Source organism: Neoarius graeffei, chromosome 17 (genome assembly GCF_027579695.1).
Source record: "Neoarius graeffei isolate fNeoGra1 chromosome 17, fNeoGra1.pri, whole genome shotgun sequence".
NCBI lineage: Eukaryota > Metazoa > Chordata > Actinopteri > Siluriformes > Ariidae > Neoarius > Neoarius graeffei.
In genome coordinates this window covers 42,836,962-42,855,626 of record NC_083585.1, presented here as the reverse complement: position 1 = coordinate 42,855,626, position 18,665 = coordinate 42,836,962, and the positions used below count along the sequence as shown (strand labels likewise).

Here is an 18,665-nt window from a genome sequence, read left to right as displayed (position 1 = left end):
TAGCTGAGCTCTCCACTGACCGATCCTTCACCTAGCGCACGTAGCGAGGGTGTGCGTTGCCAGGCACCTCTTTTTAAAGCAGCACTTACTTCTGAAGCACTGTGAGCTTCACTAGAGGAGCTCTGCTCTTCTGCCATGATCAGAGATCTCAAACACGGAAGAGCGGAAAGGAATCGGAAACGTACGCGAGATTAGACCACATCCGCAAATTTAGGCATCTTAAAATGTTTTTATTAATGCCAAATAAAATATCCAGCACAAATTATATATGATAGACATAAATTAATAATTTATAAATTTTATTTTAAACACGTTTTTAGTTAGCGGGACTGCAGCTTATCACCTCTCCCGCCCGCGCCCGCAATGAGCTTTCAAAATTTGTCCCGCGCCGCACTGCTTTGCGTCGGGTCCCGCGGGAGTGCAGGGCTCTACTGGGAAGTCATTTAATTTGAGGGGAGTCCCGAGCAAATAATGTGCATGAAATCGCTCACTTCGCGCAGTCAAGTAGACAGAGGAAGTCCATGGTGCGCATGCACAGGTTTACCACCTTCTTCTTTTGGGTTTTACGGCAGCTGGCGTCCAGTGTTACATTACCGTGCACTGACAGTTACATCATTCTGTCGCTAAATGAACAGCTGATCATACCGAGGTGCTCGCTGAGCGCTGATATTTATTAGTTTGATCCTGCGTTTCCTTTCCTTTGCAACATAACGTCTTCTCGCTTTCCGTTACTGTAGTCGGTCTTTCATGTTTCATTCACGTCCTCCATTTTTCTCTCCTGTTTCAAATTTGTATCCCACAATGCCTTGCGTGAACGGGGAAAGACCACCACGTGATGCATGACATAGTATCTTGAATTGGGTCATGATGAAGCAGGAAAAAATAGCGGAGAATTTAGGGCCATGTGGTCCTAAAGTCATTAATTGTTCTATAAAAAAAAGCCTAATAAAATTGGAAGTACAGGTAGTCGTCGACTTACGACCTATGCGACTTACGACCGATCGACTTTACGACCGTCTGGTTATGACTGGCAAGTGTTTCCCAGCTGAGCTGGCTGAGCGTACAACAGTTTCCGCCCCAGCTCCCAGCAGCGCCTCTCGCCGCGTACAACAGTTTCCGCCCCAGCTCCCAGCAGCGCCTCTCGCCGCGTACAACAGTTTCCGCCCCAGCTCCCAGCAGCGCCTCTCGCTGCGTACAACAGTTTCCGCCCCAGCTCCAGGCACACGCGCAGTCTCTCTCACGCGCCCTCGCACACTCCGTCATACAGTTTCCGCCCCAGCTCCTGGTTTATGAAACGAGCAAATGCTCCTGCCAGCCCGAGCGCTGCAACAGCTGATGATGACGTAAACGACCCACAGCCAAGCACCAGTGATGCCAGCGGTCACTAAGTTTTGTATTTTGCTATGTTTTACATTTGTATTTTGGTATGTTTCAAACTAAAATGTTTTCTATTTTTCACACCTGTATTTCGCATTTTTTGTTTTGCACATATTAAACGAACCCCTCCTTGAACTGCCACCTTATTGTGGTGGAGGAGTTTGTGTGCTTGAATGATCCTAGGAGCTATGTTGTCGGGGGCATTATGCCCCTGTCAGGGTTTCCCAAGGCAGACAGGTCCTAGGTGACAGGCCAGACTAAGAGCAGTTCACCAAAACCCCTATGGAGAAAAATCCGAGGACCGTGACGTCGCCCGGGATGACGCAGCCGGGGCCCCACCCTGGAGCCAGGCCCGGGGTTGGGGCTCGTATGCGAGCGCTTGGTGGCCGGGCCTTTGCCCATGGGGCCCGGCCGGGCTCAGCCCGAAGAGCTGACGTGGGCCCGACCTCCTGTGGGTTCACCACCCACAGAGGTAGCAGTAGGGGACTGGTGCAATGTGGATTGGGTGGCAGTCGAAGGCAGGGGCCTCGACGACCTGATCCCCGGACACAGCGGCTGGCTGTTGGGACATGGAATGTCACTTCGCTGGGGGGGAAAGAGCCTGAGCTTGTGCGGGAGGTTGAGAGGTACCGGCTAGAGATAGTCGGGCTCACCTCCACGCACAGCTTGGGCTCTGGAACCCAGCTCCTCGAGAGGGGCTGGACTCTCCACTTCTCTGGAGTCGCCCGTGGTGAGCGGCGGCGGGCTGGTGTGGGCTTGCTTATAGCTCCCCAGCTCAGCCGCCATGTGTTGGAGTTTACCCCAGTGAACGAGAGGGTCGCCTCGCTGCGCCTTCGGATTGGGGAGAGGGCTCTTGCTGTTGTTTGTGCCTATGGCCCAAATAGCAGTATAGAGTATCCGGCCTTCTTGGAGTCCCTGGGAGAGGTACTGAGGAGTGCTCAGACTGGGGACTCCATTGTGTTACTGGGGGACTTCAATGCTCACGTGGGAGATGACAGTGACACCTGGAGGGGCGTGGTTGGGAGGAACGGCCTCCCCGATCTGAACCCGAGTGGTGTTTTGTTATTGGACTTCTGTGCTAGTCACGGTTTGTCCATAACGAACACCATGTTCGAGCATAGGGGTGTCCATAAGTGCACGTGGCACCAGGACACCTTAGGTCGGAGGTCAATGATAGACTTTGTAGTCGTTTCATCTGATCTCCGGCCCTATGTCTTGGACACTCGGGTGAAGAGAGGGGCTGAGCTGTCAACTGATCACCACCTGGTGGTGAGTTGGATCCGCTGGCGGAGGAGGAAGCTGGACAGACCTGGCAGGCCCAAACGTATGGTGAGGGTCTGCTGGGAACGTCTGGCCGAGCACTCTGTCGGGGAGGTCTTTAACTCCCACCTCCGGGAGAGCTTTTCCCAGCTTCCGAGGGAGGCGGGGGACATTGAGTCTGAGTGGACCATGTTCTCTACCTCCATTGTGGACGCAGCTGTTCAGAGCTGTGGCCGCAAGGTCTCCGGTGCCTGTCGTGGCGGCAATCCCCGAACCCGGTGGTGGACACCAGAAGTAAGGGATGCCGTCAAGCTGAAGAAGGAGTCCTATCGGGCCATGTTAACCTCCAGGACTCCCGAGGCAGCTGACGGGTATCGGCAGGCCAGGCGTGCTGCAGCTCGGGCAGTTGCGGAGGCAAAAACTCGGAACTGGGAGGAGTTCGGGGAGGCCATGGAGAAGGACTATCGGTCGGCCTCGAAGAAATTCTGGCAAACCGTCCGGCGCCTCAGGAGGGGGAAGCAGTACTCTGCCAACACTGTTTACAGTGCGGGTGGGGAGCTGTTGACCTCGACTGGGGACATTGTCGGGCGGTGGAAGGAATACTTTGAGGATCTCCTCAATCCCACCGTCATGTCTTCCACTGAGGAGACTGAGGCTGATGACTCAGAGGTGGACTTGTCCATTACCCAAGCCGAAGTCACTGAGGTGGTTTGCAAGCTCCTCGGTGGCAAGGCACCGGGGGTGGATGAGATCCGCCCTGAGTATCTCAAGTCTCTGGATGTTGTGGGGCTGTCTTGGTTGACACGCCTCTGCAACATCGCGTGGCGGTCAGGGACAGTGCCTCTGGAGTGGCAGACTGGGGTGGTGGTCCCTCTTTTTAAGAAAGGGGACCGGAGAGTGTGCCCCAATTATAGGGGAATCACACTTCTCAGCCTCCCAGGGAAGGTTTACTCCAGGGTACTGGAGAGGAGAATTCGACCAATAGTCGAACCTCGGATCCAGGAGGAACAATGCGGTTTTCGTCCTGGTCGCGGAACACTGGACCAGCTCTATACCCTTCATAGGGTGCTCGAGGGTTCATGGGAGTTTGCCCAACCAGTCCACATGTGCTTTGTGGATCTGGAGAAGGCATTCGACCGTGTCCCCCGTAGTATTCTGTGGGGGGTGCTTCGGGAGTATGGGGTTCGGGGCTCTTTGCTAAGGGCTGTCCGGTCCCTGTACGAACGGAGCAGGAGTCTGGTTCGCATTGCCGGCAGTAAGTCAGACCTGTTCCCAGTGCATGTTGGACTCCGGCAGGGCTGCCCTTTGTCACCGGTTCTGTTCATAATTTTTATGGACAGAATTTCTAGGCGCAGCCAGGGGCCAGAAGGAATCCTGTTTGGGAACCAGAGGATTTCATCTCTGCTTTTTGCGGATGATGTTGTCCTGTTGGCTTCTTCAAACCAGGACCTTCAGCATGCACTGGGGCGGTTTGCAGTCGAGTGTGAAGCGGCTGGGATGAGAATCAGCACCTCCAAGTCCGAGGCCATGGTTCTCGACCGGAAAAGGGTGGCTTGCCCTCTCCAGGTTGGTGGAGAAGTTCTGCCTCAAGTGGAGGAGTTTAAGTATCTCGGGATCTTGTTCACGAGTGAGGGAAGGATGGAGCGTGAGATCGACAGGCGGATCGGTGCAGCCTCCGCAGTGATACGGTCGTTTTACCGGTCCGTTGTGGTGAAGAAGGAGCTGAGCCAAAAGGCGAAGCTCTCAATTTACCGGTCGATCTACGTTCCGACTCTCACCTATGGTCATGAGCTTTGGGTAATGACCGAAAGGACAAGATCGCGGATACAAGCGGCCGAAATGAGTTTCCTTCGCAGGGTGGCTGGGCGCTCCCTTAGAGATAGGGTGAGAAGCACAGTCACTCGGGAGGAGCTCGGAGTAGAGCCGCTGCTGCTCCACATCGAGAGGAATCAGCTGAGGTGGCTCGGGCATCTTTTTCGGATGCCTCCTGGACGCCTCCCTGGGGAGGTGTTCCAGGCATGTCCCCCCGGGAGGAGGCCCCGGGGAAGACCCAGGACACGCTGGAGGGACTATGTCTCTCGGCTGGCCTGGGAACGCCTCGGTGTTCTTCCCGAGGAGCTGGCCGAGGTGTCTGGGGAAAGGGAAGTTTGGGCTTCCCTGCTTAGACTGCTGCCTCCGCGACCCGGTCCCGGATAAAGCGGAAGAAGACGAGACGAGATATTAAACGAATTGTACTGTACGCAGTGTTTGACTTAAACCAAATACTGAGCCAAGGTAATGAAATAAGAAAATGTTGATTAAATAAGACTTAAGATGATTACAATATCATTACACATCACAATATACTTGCGTTCATTTAACATGGGCCGACTTACGACCAGATTGGTTTACAACCGGTCAGTCGTAACCAAACGCAGTCGTAAGTTGACGACTACCTGTATGTGATTTGATTTCAGTAGCTTTCAGTCCACTAAACAAAAATAACTGGGTGGCAGGGACAATTCTTTTTATGACCTACATTTGAAAAATCTGAAAGGCAGTATAGCTTTAATTTTTTTTTTTTTCACAAAAATATTGTGGGGGAAATTGAATTGTGAACCCAGTATCATGAATCGAATCAAATCGTTAACTGGATGAATCATTACATACCTATATATAGTGAATGTCAGGATTTGGTGAAGTTGTAACATTTCTAATCAGTTCAGCTTGGATCAGATACTGGGTGTCGGTGTCTGCATCTTTTAAATCCTCCCCCCCTTTCACTTATGGGGTAACCAAATTTATAAAATAGTACTTCTGATTTTAGAAGGTTAATTTACCCATCCAGCTTATTGTATGCTTGAGGTTATGGTACTTTTTCTTTGCCTGTGGCTATAGTGATTGTGTCCTGCTGTCTGTCAGTCATTAACTTGTTTAAGGAGTGCCTTTACATGGTGTGTTTTTTAGCACCGGTTCAAAGTGAGTCATTAACTCCATTCTGAAAGCAAGATAACAATGGAGTAAATACTGGCCAGACGCGCAGCTTGTGAACAGGCAAGGCAGGCAACTGCTTGGGGCCCCCCCAAGAGTTGGGGCCCGAGGGCTTATTTATTTTGTTTTTTATTGTTCTTTACCATTGTATTTTCACATTTGGAATTTAAAAAACGTTGGTTTCATACATTTTTCGTTGGTGTCAGATTATTTATAACATATTGGTGATGAACACTGATCAGAAGGGCCCCCTGGAAATTTTTGCTCAGGGCCACAACAGACTCTAGAATCGCCTCTGATACTGGCAGTATACCGTATGTATTGTTAGATTTTACAGCAAGCATCTGACTTTTGCCTTTCCTTGCACTCTTATTGCCTTAACATTGACTAATCAGATGGCTCAATGCTGCACAAATACTGGCTCAATGCTGTGTAAGTAACAGCCTGGCACTGACTGTGTGTGTGTGTGTGTGTGTGTGTGTGTGTGTGTGTGTGTGTGTGTGTGTTCCTGTTCAGGTCGATTTCTCTGTTTCCACAGTCATAACCAATGAGATGAGCTACATCTAGTAAGTACTTTGAGTTTTGCCATATGGTTTCCTACCAAAACACATGCAGCTTTCATTACTGTGTTTTTCTTTTTTGTTGTTGTTTGTTTGTTTGTTTGTTTTTATAAATGTGTTAACATTTGTTTTTGTCTTTTAGTGACTTTTGCACCATGCAGGCCATAAAAGTGCACAACATTGTAGTCATCATGCAGTAAGTACAGATTTTTGAAATATACTGACAGAGTGTGACTGTATTAACACACTCCACCTTATGCATGATAATTCCTATAGTAACAGCTCACACGGTTTTGTATGGTGGACATGCTGCCTAAATGGGATAAAATTAATACTGTGAAGTTTTCTGGGAGGAGATGTTTATATAACAGTTATGGAAAGAGTCTGAAAAATTACAAGCTGCATTTTTTTTTCCTCTTCAAGAAAGAGAACGAGAGGGTGGTGAGGGAATTAGGATTGTTTATAGCTGTTATAACAGAAGTTCTAATGTATGTAACAAGTGTATACATGGTATGTTTTTCTTAATTAATGAAAAATTATAGTGGTGGTATAAGAGGAATAAAGCACTTTGGGACGTGCTGTTTAGGGAAATCAGTCATCCTGGTGTCCGGCTGCATCGCAGCACTTTGTCATTGGTGACTTTTCTAACTGCAAACTCTGTTTTATTATTATTATTATAATTATTATTATTATTGTTAGTATCACTCATTTACACTAGTTGTAAGTTTAAGTATTAAAGTGTATGTAATGCCTCTAAACCCCACTTTTTTCCCCTTGTACAAAGCAACAATCATGTTAATTGACCATGTGTTTTCGAACCATAGCTGATCCAAAAGGCCATAAATTAATGGAAAATCAATAAGATCAGCCGATTTTCACGGAATCTGCCGAGACTGAACCGGTAGCTCCTGAAGGGGTGCGTGACCTCACACGTGTAACAATTTGGGTATCAATTTCGTTCATGCTTGCAGCCGTGGTTAGACCAGTCTCTAATATAGAATCACGTTTTGGAGAGAATTCTGATAGTGATTGGGATTCTTATATGTCGGATGAAGGGGCAGATGATTATCAAGGATATTCTGGAGTAAATGGTTATCTTTTCGAGCCCCCAAGATGAGAAACTGCCACTTCACTCAGTTCACAACAGCCTTCCTCTGTAGCGTGAGAGATGGACAGGGATGCGCAGAACGCAGTGATTACCTTTCATCATGTTTTCCTGAACAAAACTAAAAACAAATCGAGTTTCAATATTGCAATCTGAGAGCATTTAACACGTTTCAGTTAATAATTAATGATTGTGTGCGCGCATTTTTCTTCCTGTTAAAGTGCATCAGATATGATCAGATCGGATATTGCGAGCATGTAAATGTTGCTCATAATCCTGCATCTGGTGCACTGCGTGTGTGCGTGTGATAATGGGGGAATTGACGAACTGTCCCAATGTCAGATCAAATGCCATTTATTAAATAAATGGGTTTCTTTTTTGCTCCATTAATTCCCATGTGGTCGTTCTGGTGGTGATGAACGCTTGATGAATCAGATTTATTATTAGTAGGCGACACGAAATCTGCCCACTTCGTTTGCACAAACCTCACCCACTGTCGCTTTAGATTAGTGTCATTTCTCGGAAATTCGTGAACCGAATGTCCTGTTGTATATGGATTTGATTCGAACATCTAAACACAACGCAGCACTTTCATATTGTTATTTTTGTAAAATTCCAACAACAATGTCCAATTTCAGTGAGTAAACAAGCACGGAGTCGGATGAACCGAAATGACCCATATAGCCAAGGTTCCACGTGTGACTTCATGCGAGATTATCCCTGAGGCAAGTCTGCCTTTTTCTGGGCTCTGGAAGTCGTGATTTATCAATAGTTTTGTGCTTGATAATAAAATAACAAATAATTATTTTTTTCTCCGGCTTTATTAATTCATTTTGGCTGTTGCTAATGGTATTCATTTTAAAGCATTACAATAAGACATTACATACACTTTAAAATATCTTATGCGATATTGATTCACGGAAGCCTTTAATATAAAATAAGCAGCATTTATAAGCAATATTTAAATAAATACTTTTTTGTGTTCTATTCTTATCAAACTTTTAATGGTTCCAGATAAGTTTTATTGGCATGTTTGATAAATGGTGTCAGGAAAAACAATTTGATCAGATAAATGCAGGCCCGAGATTAATCATGATGGATCACAGGGTCACTATGCTTTAAAGTGCATATCACGGGTAAATTCAGGAGCAAGATCAATGCAATTCTCCTATTTTATATTAAGCTTTGGTCAAATATCTGTAACATTCTGCATTCTCTGCAATTTTTTTTACCTTGCTCAATACCAGAAAAATTCAGTTGAAATCAAGCCATTTGAGGCGAATTGGTCCGCCTCTGAAAAAACTTGGCATTTGGGTTTTCCCGGCAAACATTGATTTTCGTGACGTCACGTGCGGGACGCCTCCGTCTGAATCCTACGTCAGCGCTGGTTTGTTTGAGAAAACGACCTGGTGGTTTTCTGCAAATTTCTTCAACGTTATCGCGTAATTATTAAAATGGTTAACAGATGTATCGTAGGAGGGTGTAGCAACACCAATCTTGATGGGATTAGCACTCATCGCTTTCCAAAAGACCGGACAATGAGAGAGAAATGGGAGCGCTTGGTCTACACAGGCTGTGCACTGAAACCGTGCAAAGCTCGCGCAGCCTGCTGGCGCTTCCGCAGGTGACGTCACGAATCTGGCTCCAGACTCCCTTGGGATTTTTCCAAACGCGTTTTATTTTATTTTTTTCTGCTGTAGACAGATGGCCTTGTGCAAAATTACCCTTCTGGATGAGTGTATAAAGGGATGTTCTTTCATATAAAAAAAAAACCCGAAATTGGTCCAGAATATCCACTTTAATATATTATGAGTCATTACAAGTCATAACATGATCAGAGTACGCAGCAAGATAGTCACGGTTTTGATTATATGTCGTCAAAAACACTCATACCTTGGTCCAGTTTTCCAAATTCCTCATAAAGGCCGTAAAGATCAGTGTTCAGGTAGAGTGTGTTTAATGTGAAGCTCGTTCTAGTATATCATGTTAACCTTTGTGCTGCAATGCTTTTTGGAAACTCAGCCTTGTACTTCAGTTTATTTCATACCTTCACCTTCTGATGTGGTCTGTGTTCCTCAGGATGACCATCACCACTATTGTCTTTGGCCACGCTGAGCAGGTCTATCAGGAGAGTTACCTGTACGTGGACTGCGGCTCAAACACCACCAGTCACAACGGACGCGTGACCGTGATACAGTGACACTTTACACCTTGAAACTAAGCTGCAGCGTGCACTGTGTCCACACTGGTGGATATCAGAGAGTCTCACTGATAAGTTCGAAGTGCTGTACAGGGTCATTTCAGAAAGATGGCAAAGCTTCAGCGAGAATGTTCTCCGAGTCATTCGTCGATGATTTTTGTAGATAGATGTACTTTAGAAGAAGTTTCTTTGACACATGACTGCAGTGCTTTGCAGGTCCACTGGGGGTCTTACATCTTTGAATACCTCAGTTTGTCCAGGAAGAGCTTGTCATGTAAAAAGAACCACAAATTAGTGTCACTCACTGTTTCTTGACTGCAATCACATAAAGTTAGTTTCTGTAGGTTATATGAACCACTAACCTTTTTTTCCCGTTCACGGTTTATAATTTTTACAGAGCAGTAAGAATGGAGGGGAATTATTTGCTTCATAGATGTCCATGTCTAGACAGTGAATTTTTTTGAATCTAAGCTGCCTTTTTTTTTTAATCTATGTTTTACAAGTATTTATTGGATGGAAAAATAGGAAATAAAAAAAAAAAATCTGTGTCATCTGTGCTATGGGGGCAGGGGCTATTCGATACAACAACCAGATGTAAAATGATATAAAAAATTTTGAGCTAAATATTTTTACTGGAAATGTGCAACATGCCGAATTATGTGAAGGTGAGATATTTTGATTTTAATTTTATGATCAGTAAGGCTAATATATATAAATTCCCCCCCCCCACACACACACACACACTGTAAAAGAAATCAAAGAAAAAAAAACACTGTACAGCTTGACATATCAGACTAAAATATTCTTATTTCAACCAACAGTTTTTTGAGTTGTCTTTTTTTTCTGTTTTAATTGATGTAAAATTAAAAGAATGCCTTACTGAAGATTTTTTGTAACCATGCTCGGATTATTTGGCTATTTGTTTTCTATTCAGTTTGCCAATTACAGAATAATATTTTGAAAAATAATTACATTTGATTTATAGTTTGATGATATTAATAATTATTTAAAGCAGTTTATTTTTCCTGCTTTTTGCTTTTGTTGTGGTTAATCACCATGGATACAACATTACCGGATAAACTCGTAAATATTAATAGGCAGTGCACAGAAATGAAAGAAAGAAAGCACAACTTTCTTCATCACACACTTGTGAAATTCCTCTCTGCATTTAACCCATCTGAAGCGGTGAACACGCACACATACCCAGAGCAGTGGGCAGCCATGCTAACAGCGCCTGGGGAGCAGTTGGGAGTTAGGTGCCTCGCTCAAGGGCACCTCAGCCCAAGGCCGTCCCATATTAACCTAACCGCATGTCTTTGAACTGTGGAGGAAACCCAAGCGGACACGGGGAGAACATGCAAACTCCACACAGAAAGGTCCTCGACGGCCGCTGGGCTCGAACCCAGAACCTTCTTGCTGTGAAGTGACTGTGCTAACCACTTACACCACCATGCAGAAGTTAGATGTGACTAAGACAACATTGTAGGAGTAAACTGTACAGAAAAAAGTCCAAATCGGAAACATTGTATTGCTAGGTGTGTTCACAGAAATCGGGTTTGGTCTGGTGCTAGTGTGCAACATAAAAATGCAGTGCAACAAACAAACAGGGTAACAACATCAGACTACAGGAGCCACAAATTATACAGTGGATAAGACATCAGACAGGAGACAACAGACATTGCAAGTCTGAGGTAGTTGTGTGGAAAAGAAGTATAGTGGGAGTCTTTATATTTGAATATGTTGCAGTTTTATGTAACGTACTACATTTGGGATGATTTGTGATCTATTCGAGATAATGTATGTTATGTTCTAGACAGTAGTGAGCTTTGTGTGCATCTCTCATCCTCTCATTTCCACCTGCCCCATCCACCTCTTAATGAATGAATGTTCTTGGCTGTAATTGAATCGAAAGATTTGGGTAGAAAAGCGCTAGTCTCTGTTAGTCCACTAGGGGGCAGAACATGGCAAAAAAAGCGACTGACAAACTGTACTATCCGTCCATCCATCTCATTATCTCTAGCCGCTTTATCCTGTTCTACAGGGTCGCAGGCAAGCTGGAGCCTATCCCAGCTGACTACGGGCGAAAGGCGGGGTACACCCTGGACAAGTCGCCAGGTCATCACAGGGCTGACACATAGACACAGATAACCATTCACACTCACATTCACACCTACGGTCAATTTAGAGTCACCAGTTAACCTAACCTGCATGTCTTTGGACTGTGGGGGAAACCGGAGCACCCGGAGGAAACCCACGTGGACACGGGGAGAACATGCAAACTCCGCACAGAAAGGCCCTCGCCAGCCACGGGGTTCGAACCCGGACCTTCTTGCTGTGAGGCGACAGTGCTAACCACTACACCACCGTGCCGCCCAAGTTATGGGACATTTTATGTAAATTGATGGCAAAATCACACTTAAATCTATTTCAGTGGTAAAGTTTATATATTCTCCAGGCTTTGGCTGATTTTTTTTTTAAAATGAATATTAATGTTCATAGGAAGTGTACAGACCAGAAATGTGAATGTCTGTCTGTAGCAAGACCATTTTGCAGAGGTAAATCATATGGGAAAGATCTACAGTAATTGTTATAGTACACTATTTACATGCAAACTTTTTCTATATTTATAACATTATTAGTAATAATTGTAATTTTTAACAGTTGTTGATTTGGTGAGGTCCTTATGGGATTTATACAGCTTATATGCACTGATCCACCATTGTATTAATACTACTGATAGGTGAAGTGTGAGTAACATTGATTATATAGTGGTCAGTTGTGCTGCAGCACCCAACCTTTCTCAAGGGCACTGTTCCTGCTGGTCCAGAGAATTGGACCAGCAACCCTTTGGTCCCAAAGCTGCTTCTTGACTCTTTAGGCTATAGCTTCCCCAATTCCTCATTATCTTGTTACAGTGGCACCTGTCAGTGGGTGGGATAGATTTGACAGCAAATGAACAGTCAGTTGTTGAGGGTGATGGGGAAAAAATGGGCAAGTGTAAGGATCTGAGTGACTTTGATTAGGGTTAGGGGCCAAATTGACAGGTCTTGTGGGGTGTTTCTGGTTTGCAGTGGTTAGTACATACAGTGGTGCTTGAAAGTTTGTGAACCCTTTAGAATTTTCTACATTTCTGCATAAATATGACCTAAAACAACAACAGATTTTCACACAAGTCCTAAAAGTAAAGAGAACCCAGTTAAACAAATGAGGTAAAAATATTATACTTGGTCATTTATTTATTGAGGAAAATGATCCAATATTACATATCTGTGAGTAGCAAAAGTATGTGAACCTTTGTTTTCAGTATCTGGTGTGACCCCCTTGTGCAGCAATAACTGCAACTAAACATGTCCGGTAACTGTTGATCAGTCCTGCACACCGGCTTGGAGGAATTTTAGCCCATTCCTCCGTACAGAACAGCTTCAACTCTGGGATGTTGGTGGGTTTCCTCACATGAACTGCTCGCTTCAGGTCCTTCCACAATATTTTGATTGGATTAAGGTCAGGACTTTGACTTGGCCATTCCAAAACATTCACTTTATTATTCTTTAACCATTCTTTGGTAGAATGACTTGTGTGCTTAGGGTCATTGTCTTGCTGCATGACCCACCTTCTCTTGAGATTCAGTTCATGGACAGATGTCCTGACATTTTCCTTTAGAATTCACTGGTACAATTCAGAATCCATTGTTCCATCAATGATGGCAAGCCGTCCTGGCCCAGATGCAGCAAAACAGGCCCAAACCATGATACTACCCCCACCATGTTTCACAGATGGGATAAGGTTCTTATGCTGGAATGCAGTGTTTTCCTTTCTCCAAACATAACGCTTCTCATTCAAGCCAAAGTTCTATTTTCGTCTCATCCGTCCACAAAACATTTTTCCAATAGCCTTCTGGCTTGTCCACATGATCTTTAGCAAACTGCAGACAAGCAGCAATGTTGTTTTTGGAGAGCAGTGGCTTTCTCCTTACAACCCTGCCATGCACACCATTGTTGTTCAGTGTTCTCCTGATGGTGGACTCATGAACATTAACATTAGCCAATGTGAGAGAGGCCTTCAGTTGCTTAGAAGTTACCCTGGGGTCCTTTGTGACCTCGCCGACTATTACACGCCTTGCTCTTGGAGTGATCTTTGTTGGTCGACCACTCCTGGGGAGGGTAACAATGGTCTTGAATTTCCTCCATTTGTACACAATCTGTCTGACTGTGGTTTAGTAGAGTCCAAACTCTTTAGAGATGGTTTTGTAACCTTTTCCAGCCTGATGAGCATCAACAACGCTTTTTGTGAGGTCCTCAGAAATCTCCTTTGTTCATGCCATGATACACTTCCACAAACATGTGTTGTGAAGATCAGACTTTGATAGAGCCCTGTTCTTTAAATTAAACAGGGTGCCCACTCACACCTGATTGTCATCCCACTGATTGAAAACACCTGACTCTAATTTCACCTTCAAATGAACTGCTAATCCTAGAGGTTCACATACTTTTGCCACTGACAGATATGTAATATTGGATCATTTTCCTCAATAAATAAATCTCATCTCATCTCATTATCTCTAGCCGCTTTATCCTTCTACAGGGTCGCAGGCAAGCTGGAGCCTATCCCAGCTGACTATGGGTGAAAGGTGGGGTACACCCTGGACAAGTCGCCAGTTCATCACAGGGCTGACACATAGACACAGACAACCATTCACACTCACATTCACACCTACGGTCAATTTAGAGTCACCAGTTAACCTAACCTGCATGTCTTTGGACTGTGGGGGAAACCGGAGCACCCGGAGGAAACCCACGCGGACACGGGGAGAACATGCAAACTCCACACAGAAAGGCCCTCACCGGCCCCGGGGCTCGAACCCAGGACCTTCTTGCTGTGAGGCGACAGCGCTAACCACTACACCACCGTGCCGCCCCCAATAAATAAATGACCAAGTATAATATTTTTGTCTCATTTGTTTAAATGGGTTCTCTTTATCTACTTTTAGGACTTGTGTGAAATCTGATGTTGTTTTAGGTCATATTTATGCAGAAATATAGAAAATCCTAAAGGGTTCACAAACTTTCAAGCACCACTGTACTACAAGTGGTCCAAGCAACAGGACAGCGACAGGATCATGGGTACTCATTGATGTCTGATGATCATTGCCTAAATGTTTGATCTCAATAATTATCAAAAACATGTTGAGTTTTTATCAACTACATGGCCACCATTTGCTCATCAATTCTTGAATGGCTGAGCTTAATTCACTCAATAAGCTATAACACGTGATATTTTAGATAGATTTACATGAAAGTGAAGGTTTTATTTAGGGCTAAATGCAGGGGCGCAGATAGGATTTTTGAACTGGGGGGGACTGAGCTGTCAGCAAATGATTCCATTTTGTGTATGCATGTATGGGTGCGTGTGTATATATATATATATATATATATATATATATATATATATATATATATATATACTACCGTTCAAAAGTTTGGGGTCACTTTGAAATGTCCTTATTTTTGAAAGAAAAGCACTGTTCTTTTCAATGAAGATCACTTTAAACTAATCAGAAATCCACTCTATACATTGCTAATGTGGTAAATGACTATTCTAGCTGCAAATGTGTGGTTTTTGGTGCAATATCTCCATAGGTGTATAGAGGCCCATTTCCAGCAACTCTCACTCCAGTGTTCTAATGGTACAATGTGTTTGCTCATTGCCTCAGAAGGCTAATGGATGATTAGAAAACCCTTGTACAATCATGTTAGCACAGCTGAAAACAGTTGAGCTCTTTAGAGAAGCTATAAAACTGACCTTCCTTTGAGCAGATTGAGTTTCTGGAGCATCACATTTGTGGGCTCGATTAAATGCTCAAAATGGCCAGAAAAATGTCTTGACCAGTGATGGGAATAACGGCGTTAGAATAAACGGCGTTACTAACGGCGTTACTTTTTTTAGTAACGAGTAATCTAACTAATTACTTTTTACATCGTTATAACGCCGTTCCCGTTACTTACAATAAAATACTATGCGTTACTTTATTAAAGCTGTTCTCATCTGGCACGCTGCTCGTTCAGCCTTTCTTTACTCTGCTTTAGTGTGGGGCGGGGAGACACGAGACAACGGCACAGTAAGCCAATCAGAGTAGATTTGGACAACATATGTAGGTAGGCCACGCCTACTGCACTACTGCGCACGCTTTCAATCGGAAGACCCAGCGATGGCGAGCGGTCAGCCCAGCACTGCGCTTTCACACTGGAAATACAGCCATTACTTTTCATTACTTGAAATAAAAGGCAAGAGTGTTTACGTGCAATGCACATTATGTCGAGGAACAAAGCGTTTGTCCTCGTCAGTGGCCAGTAATTAGTAACATAATTTTAATAACTGCAAAAATATATTACATTTGATAGATGTCTTCTCACATTGTCCCACAAAAATATTAATATAGTGTAGATAATGTTACTAACTGGTTCTGTTAAGTGTCCATTTCAGTCATTAAACACATTTAACATTCACTTTTATTATGATTACACTAATTGAATTTGATTTTTTTTTTTTTTGGGGGGGGGGAACAAAATGTAACGGAATAATTACTTTCCCTGGTAATTAGTTACTTTTATAACAAAGTAACTCCGTTACTAACTCAGTTACTTTTTGGGAAAAGTAACTAGTAACTATAACTAATTACTTTTTGAAAGTAACGTGCCCAACACTGGTCTTGACTATATTTTCTATTCATTTTACAACTTATGGTGGTAAATAAAAGTGTGACTTTTCATGGAAAACACAAAATTGTCTGGGTGACCCCAAACTTTTGAACGGTAGTGTGTATACATGTTATTTCACCTCCCTCACTGCCATCACCAGGAACTACCTGCAGGCCAGGACAATGATAACATTTTAACATAGCCTATGGAAATCCAAAGTTTACACATTATCATCACGCACAGAAATTGCAAAACTAGTTTTAAAACCGCTAAGTTCCAACTGTTAACCATAGCGAGAGGCTGGGCTACGTGTGTGTGTGTGTAAAGTGTAAACCAGTGCATCCTGACTTTCTAACTATGCCTGTGTGTTGCGTGAGCGGCAGTCAGTCAACAACTCTTCGCAAAGTTTCCTTATGAAACAATATGCTCGCTGAAATTATGTCAGGGAACGCCAGATTAAACATTAAAACTGCCTTCTGAGCACTGTATCTACAGGCTACCACCGAAAGAAGGAGGCTACCAGAAAGGCATCTCTACTCCGTACAATTTTACTTTCACTACGACATTACTTTGAACAGACTATCAAAACATTGCAAGGTGATATGATAAAGTAAGGCACAGTTTACTTACAGTCGTTTTTTTTTTTTTTAAAAACGATGCAATCGTTTTCTGCCTCTTGGCACCCTTCATCATGCCGTGTTGGGGTCCTGAACTAGGAGGCGCTGTCCCCGATATGCCTGTCAAACTTGTAACCATAGCAACCAAGCTCGAGCTCGCAACCTGTGCAGTCTGCGCAGTTGCAACTATGTCTGTACTGCTGCTGTGCACCTCAATAAACTTAAACTTGCTCTTTTGATTTTTACCTGAGGTTTGCCTTATGCAAAGAAAGACAGTATAGACGTTTTTTCCTCCCTATAAGTGGGGGGGACCGAACGAGGTGAATTTAAATCCGGGTGGGACGAATCCCCTCCGTCCCCCCCTCTATCTGCGCCCGTGGCTAAATGCTGAGACCATATGTCAGGCTGAGGCATGCTCATTTATGAAGTGTGGGGTTAAAGTCACATAACTGTTTCTTAGATACTGTAGGTCCAATCAAGACCATCAAATAAAAACTGGTGTTTTAGTCCTTTTTTTTTTTTTTTGACTAGTCTATTGAAACTGTGGACACACACAAGCCAGGATGTATTTTTAAAATTAAAAACAGTGGAGGGACATCCTGTAATGTCCAATTCATGCCTAATCAAATGCTTTTTAAAACATGCGCATACGGCACATAGCCACTAGATGGCAGCATTTCTCCCATTTGAGGCCCTTAAGCTTTTCATTTTTCTGTGAGAGAATATACTGTATACATATACTTAAATAAATAACAAATGCACGTTTTTTTCTGAGTTCCTTAATAATTCTGGAATTGGTGTAACATGTCTGTGTTAGTGGACTATCTAAAGTAGGCTGGTGGTATATTTAAAAGTATTTACACCCCTAAACATAGTGAGGAAGAGGTTTCCTGAGGGAAGAGCTATGGCATCTGTTAATGGCATTAGAGAAATCTCTTGCTTTCTTCTTCACTTTTGAAAGAGTTGCCTGTTTTGGTTCCTGCAAGAACACCTGAAAAAACAACCATTCGCCAAAAGCCCAAGAAAAAAAAAGTTCTTTATTAAGGAGCCTTTCTACATACTTGGACACACAACTTGTGTCCATCTGCAAGTTTGGCTGAAATATATCAGGATTAAAAGTATTTCATGTAAAATCTACAATGTAAAAACATTAATAAAATCTGATGAGGCTGATGATTGTCTTGCACGACTATGGAATAATAACTACGTCATGGAAGAATTTCCCAAGATAATTTCAGTAAAGGGATCATTTATTTAAAAAAAAAAATGAGTAGCATCAGAGAGATTTTATGTAAGAGTCACTTTCTCTGACAGCGAAAGAAATGCATCAACTCTGGTCTGAAAACATCGAGTTGTACTGGTCTTGAGGAGGGGGATCATTTGGTGCACATCTGGAAAAACCATTTCCTTACATCTGGGAATGTGATATTCTACAAATAAACTATGAAGGTTTCATGAGAGACTGTAACCATGCTTGTGGACTAAAGCTTGTAGAGATAGTACCATACTTTTATTATTCTATATATGAGTGGGGCATTTAATTATGGTTTTACACACAGACCATTGCTACAATTTGATATACTTGAAATAAAAGCTCCTAAGAAGCTCCATCACTGTCTAAACTCAAAACTAAAAGAGTCAGGTTCACTTGGGAGATTTATCAAATGCCATGTAGACCTTTGTAATATACATCTATCACACTCTCCACTCCTTTTTCATTGTGGTGGTTATCCTATTCCTTCCTTGTCATGGATCAGTGTCATTCCTCCTCTGTCCTGAAGGTGTGCTGTAGAACAGGGTGGCATATCCAGGGAGCTGGACCCCATTCCTGAACCCTCACTCTTCCCTGTTCCTTGTGTGTGAGAGTTTGTGGATACAAGA

General features: G+C 43.7%; 1 protein-coding gene across 1 annotated transcript in view; it reads left to right on the top strand.

Annotated features, from left to right (window-relative positions):
- The window catches only part of tmem106ba (transmembrane protein 106Ba), a 40,919-nt gene extending 30,551 nt beyond the window's left edge, over nucleotides 1-10,368 (top strand). The window contains exons 6-8 of the mRNA XM_060944244.1: nucleotides 6,124-6,173; nucleotides 6,310-6,363; nucleotides 9,352-10,368. Of these exons, the coding sequence (XP_060800227.1) occupies nucleotides 6,124-6,173; nucleotides 6,310-6,363; nucleotides 9,352-9,472 (225 nt within the window). The 3' untranslated portion in view covers nucleotides 9,473-10,368. The remainder of the gene's footprint in view (nucleotides 1-6,123; nucleotides 6,174-6,309; nucleotides 6,364-9,351) is intronic.
- The last annotated feature ends 8,297 nt before the right edge of the window (nucleotides 10,369-18,665 follow it).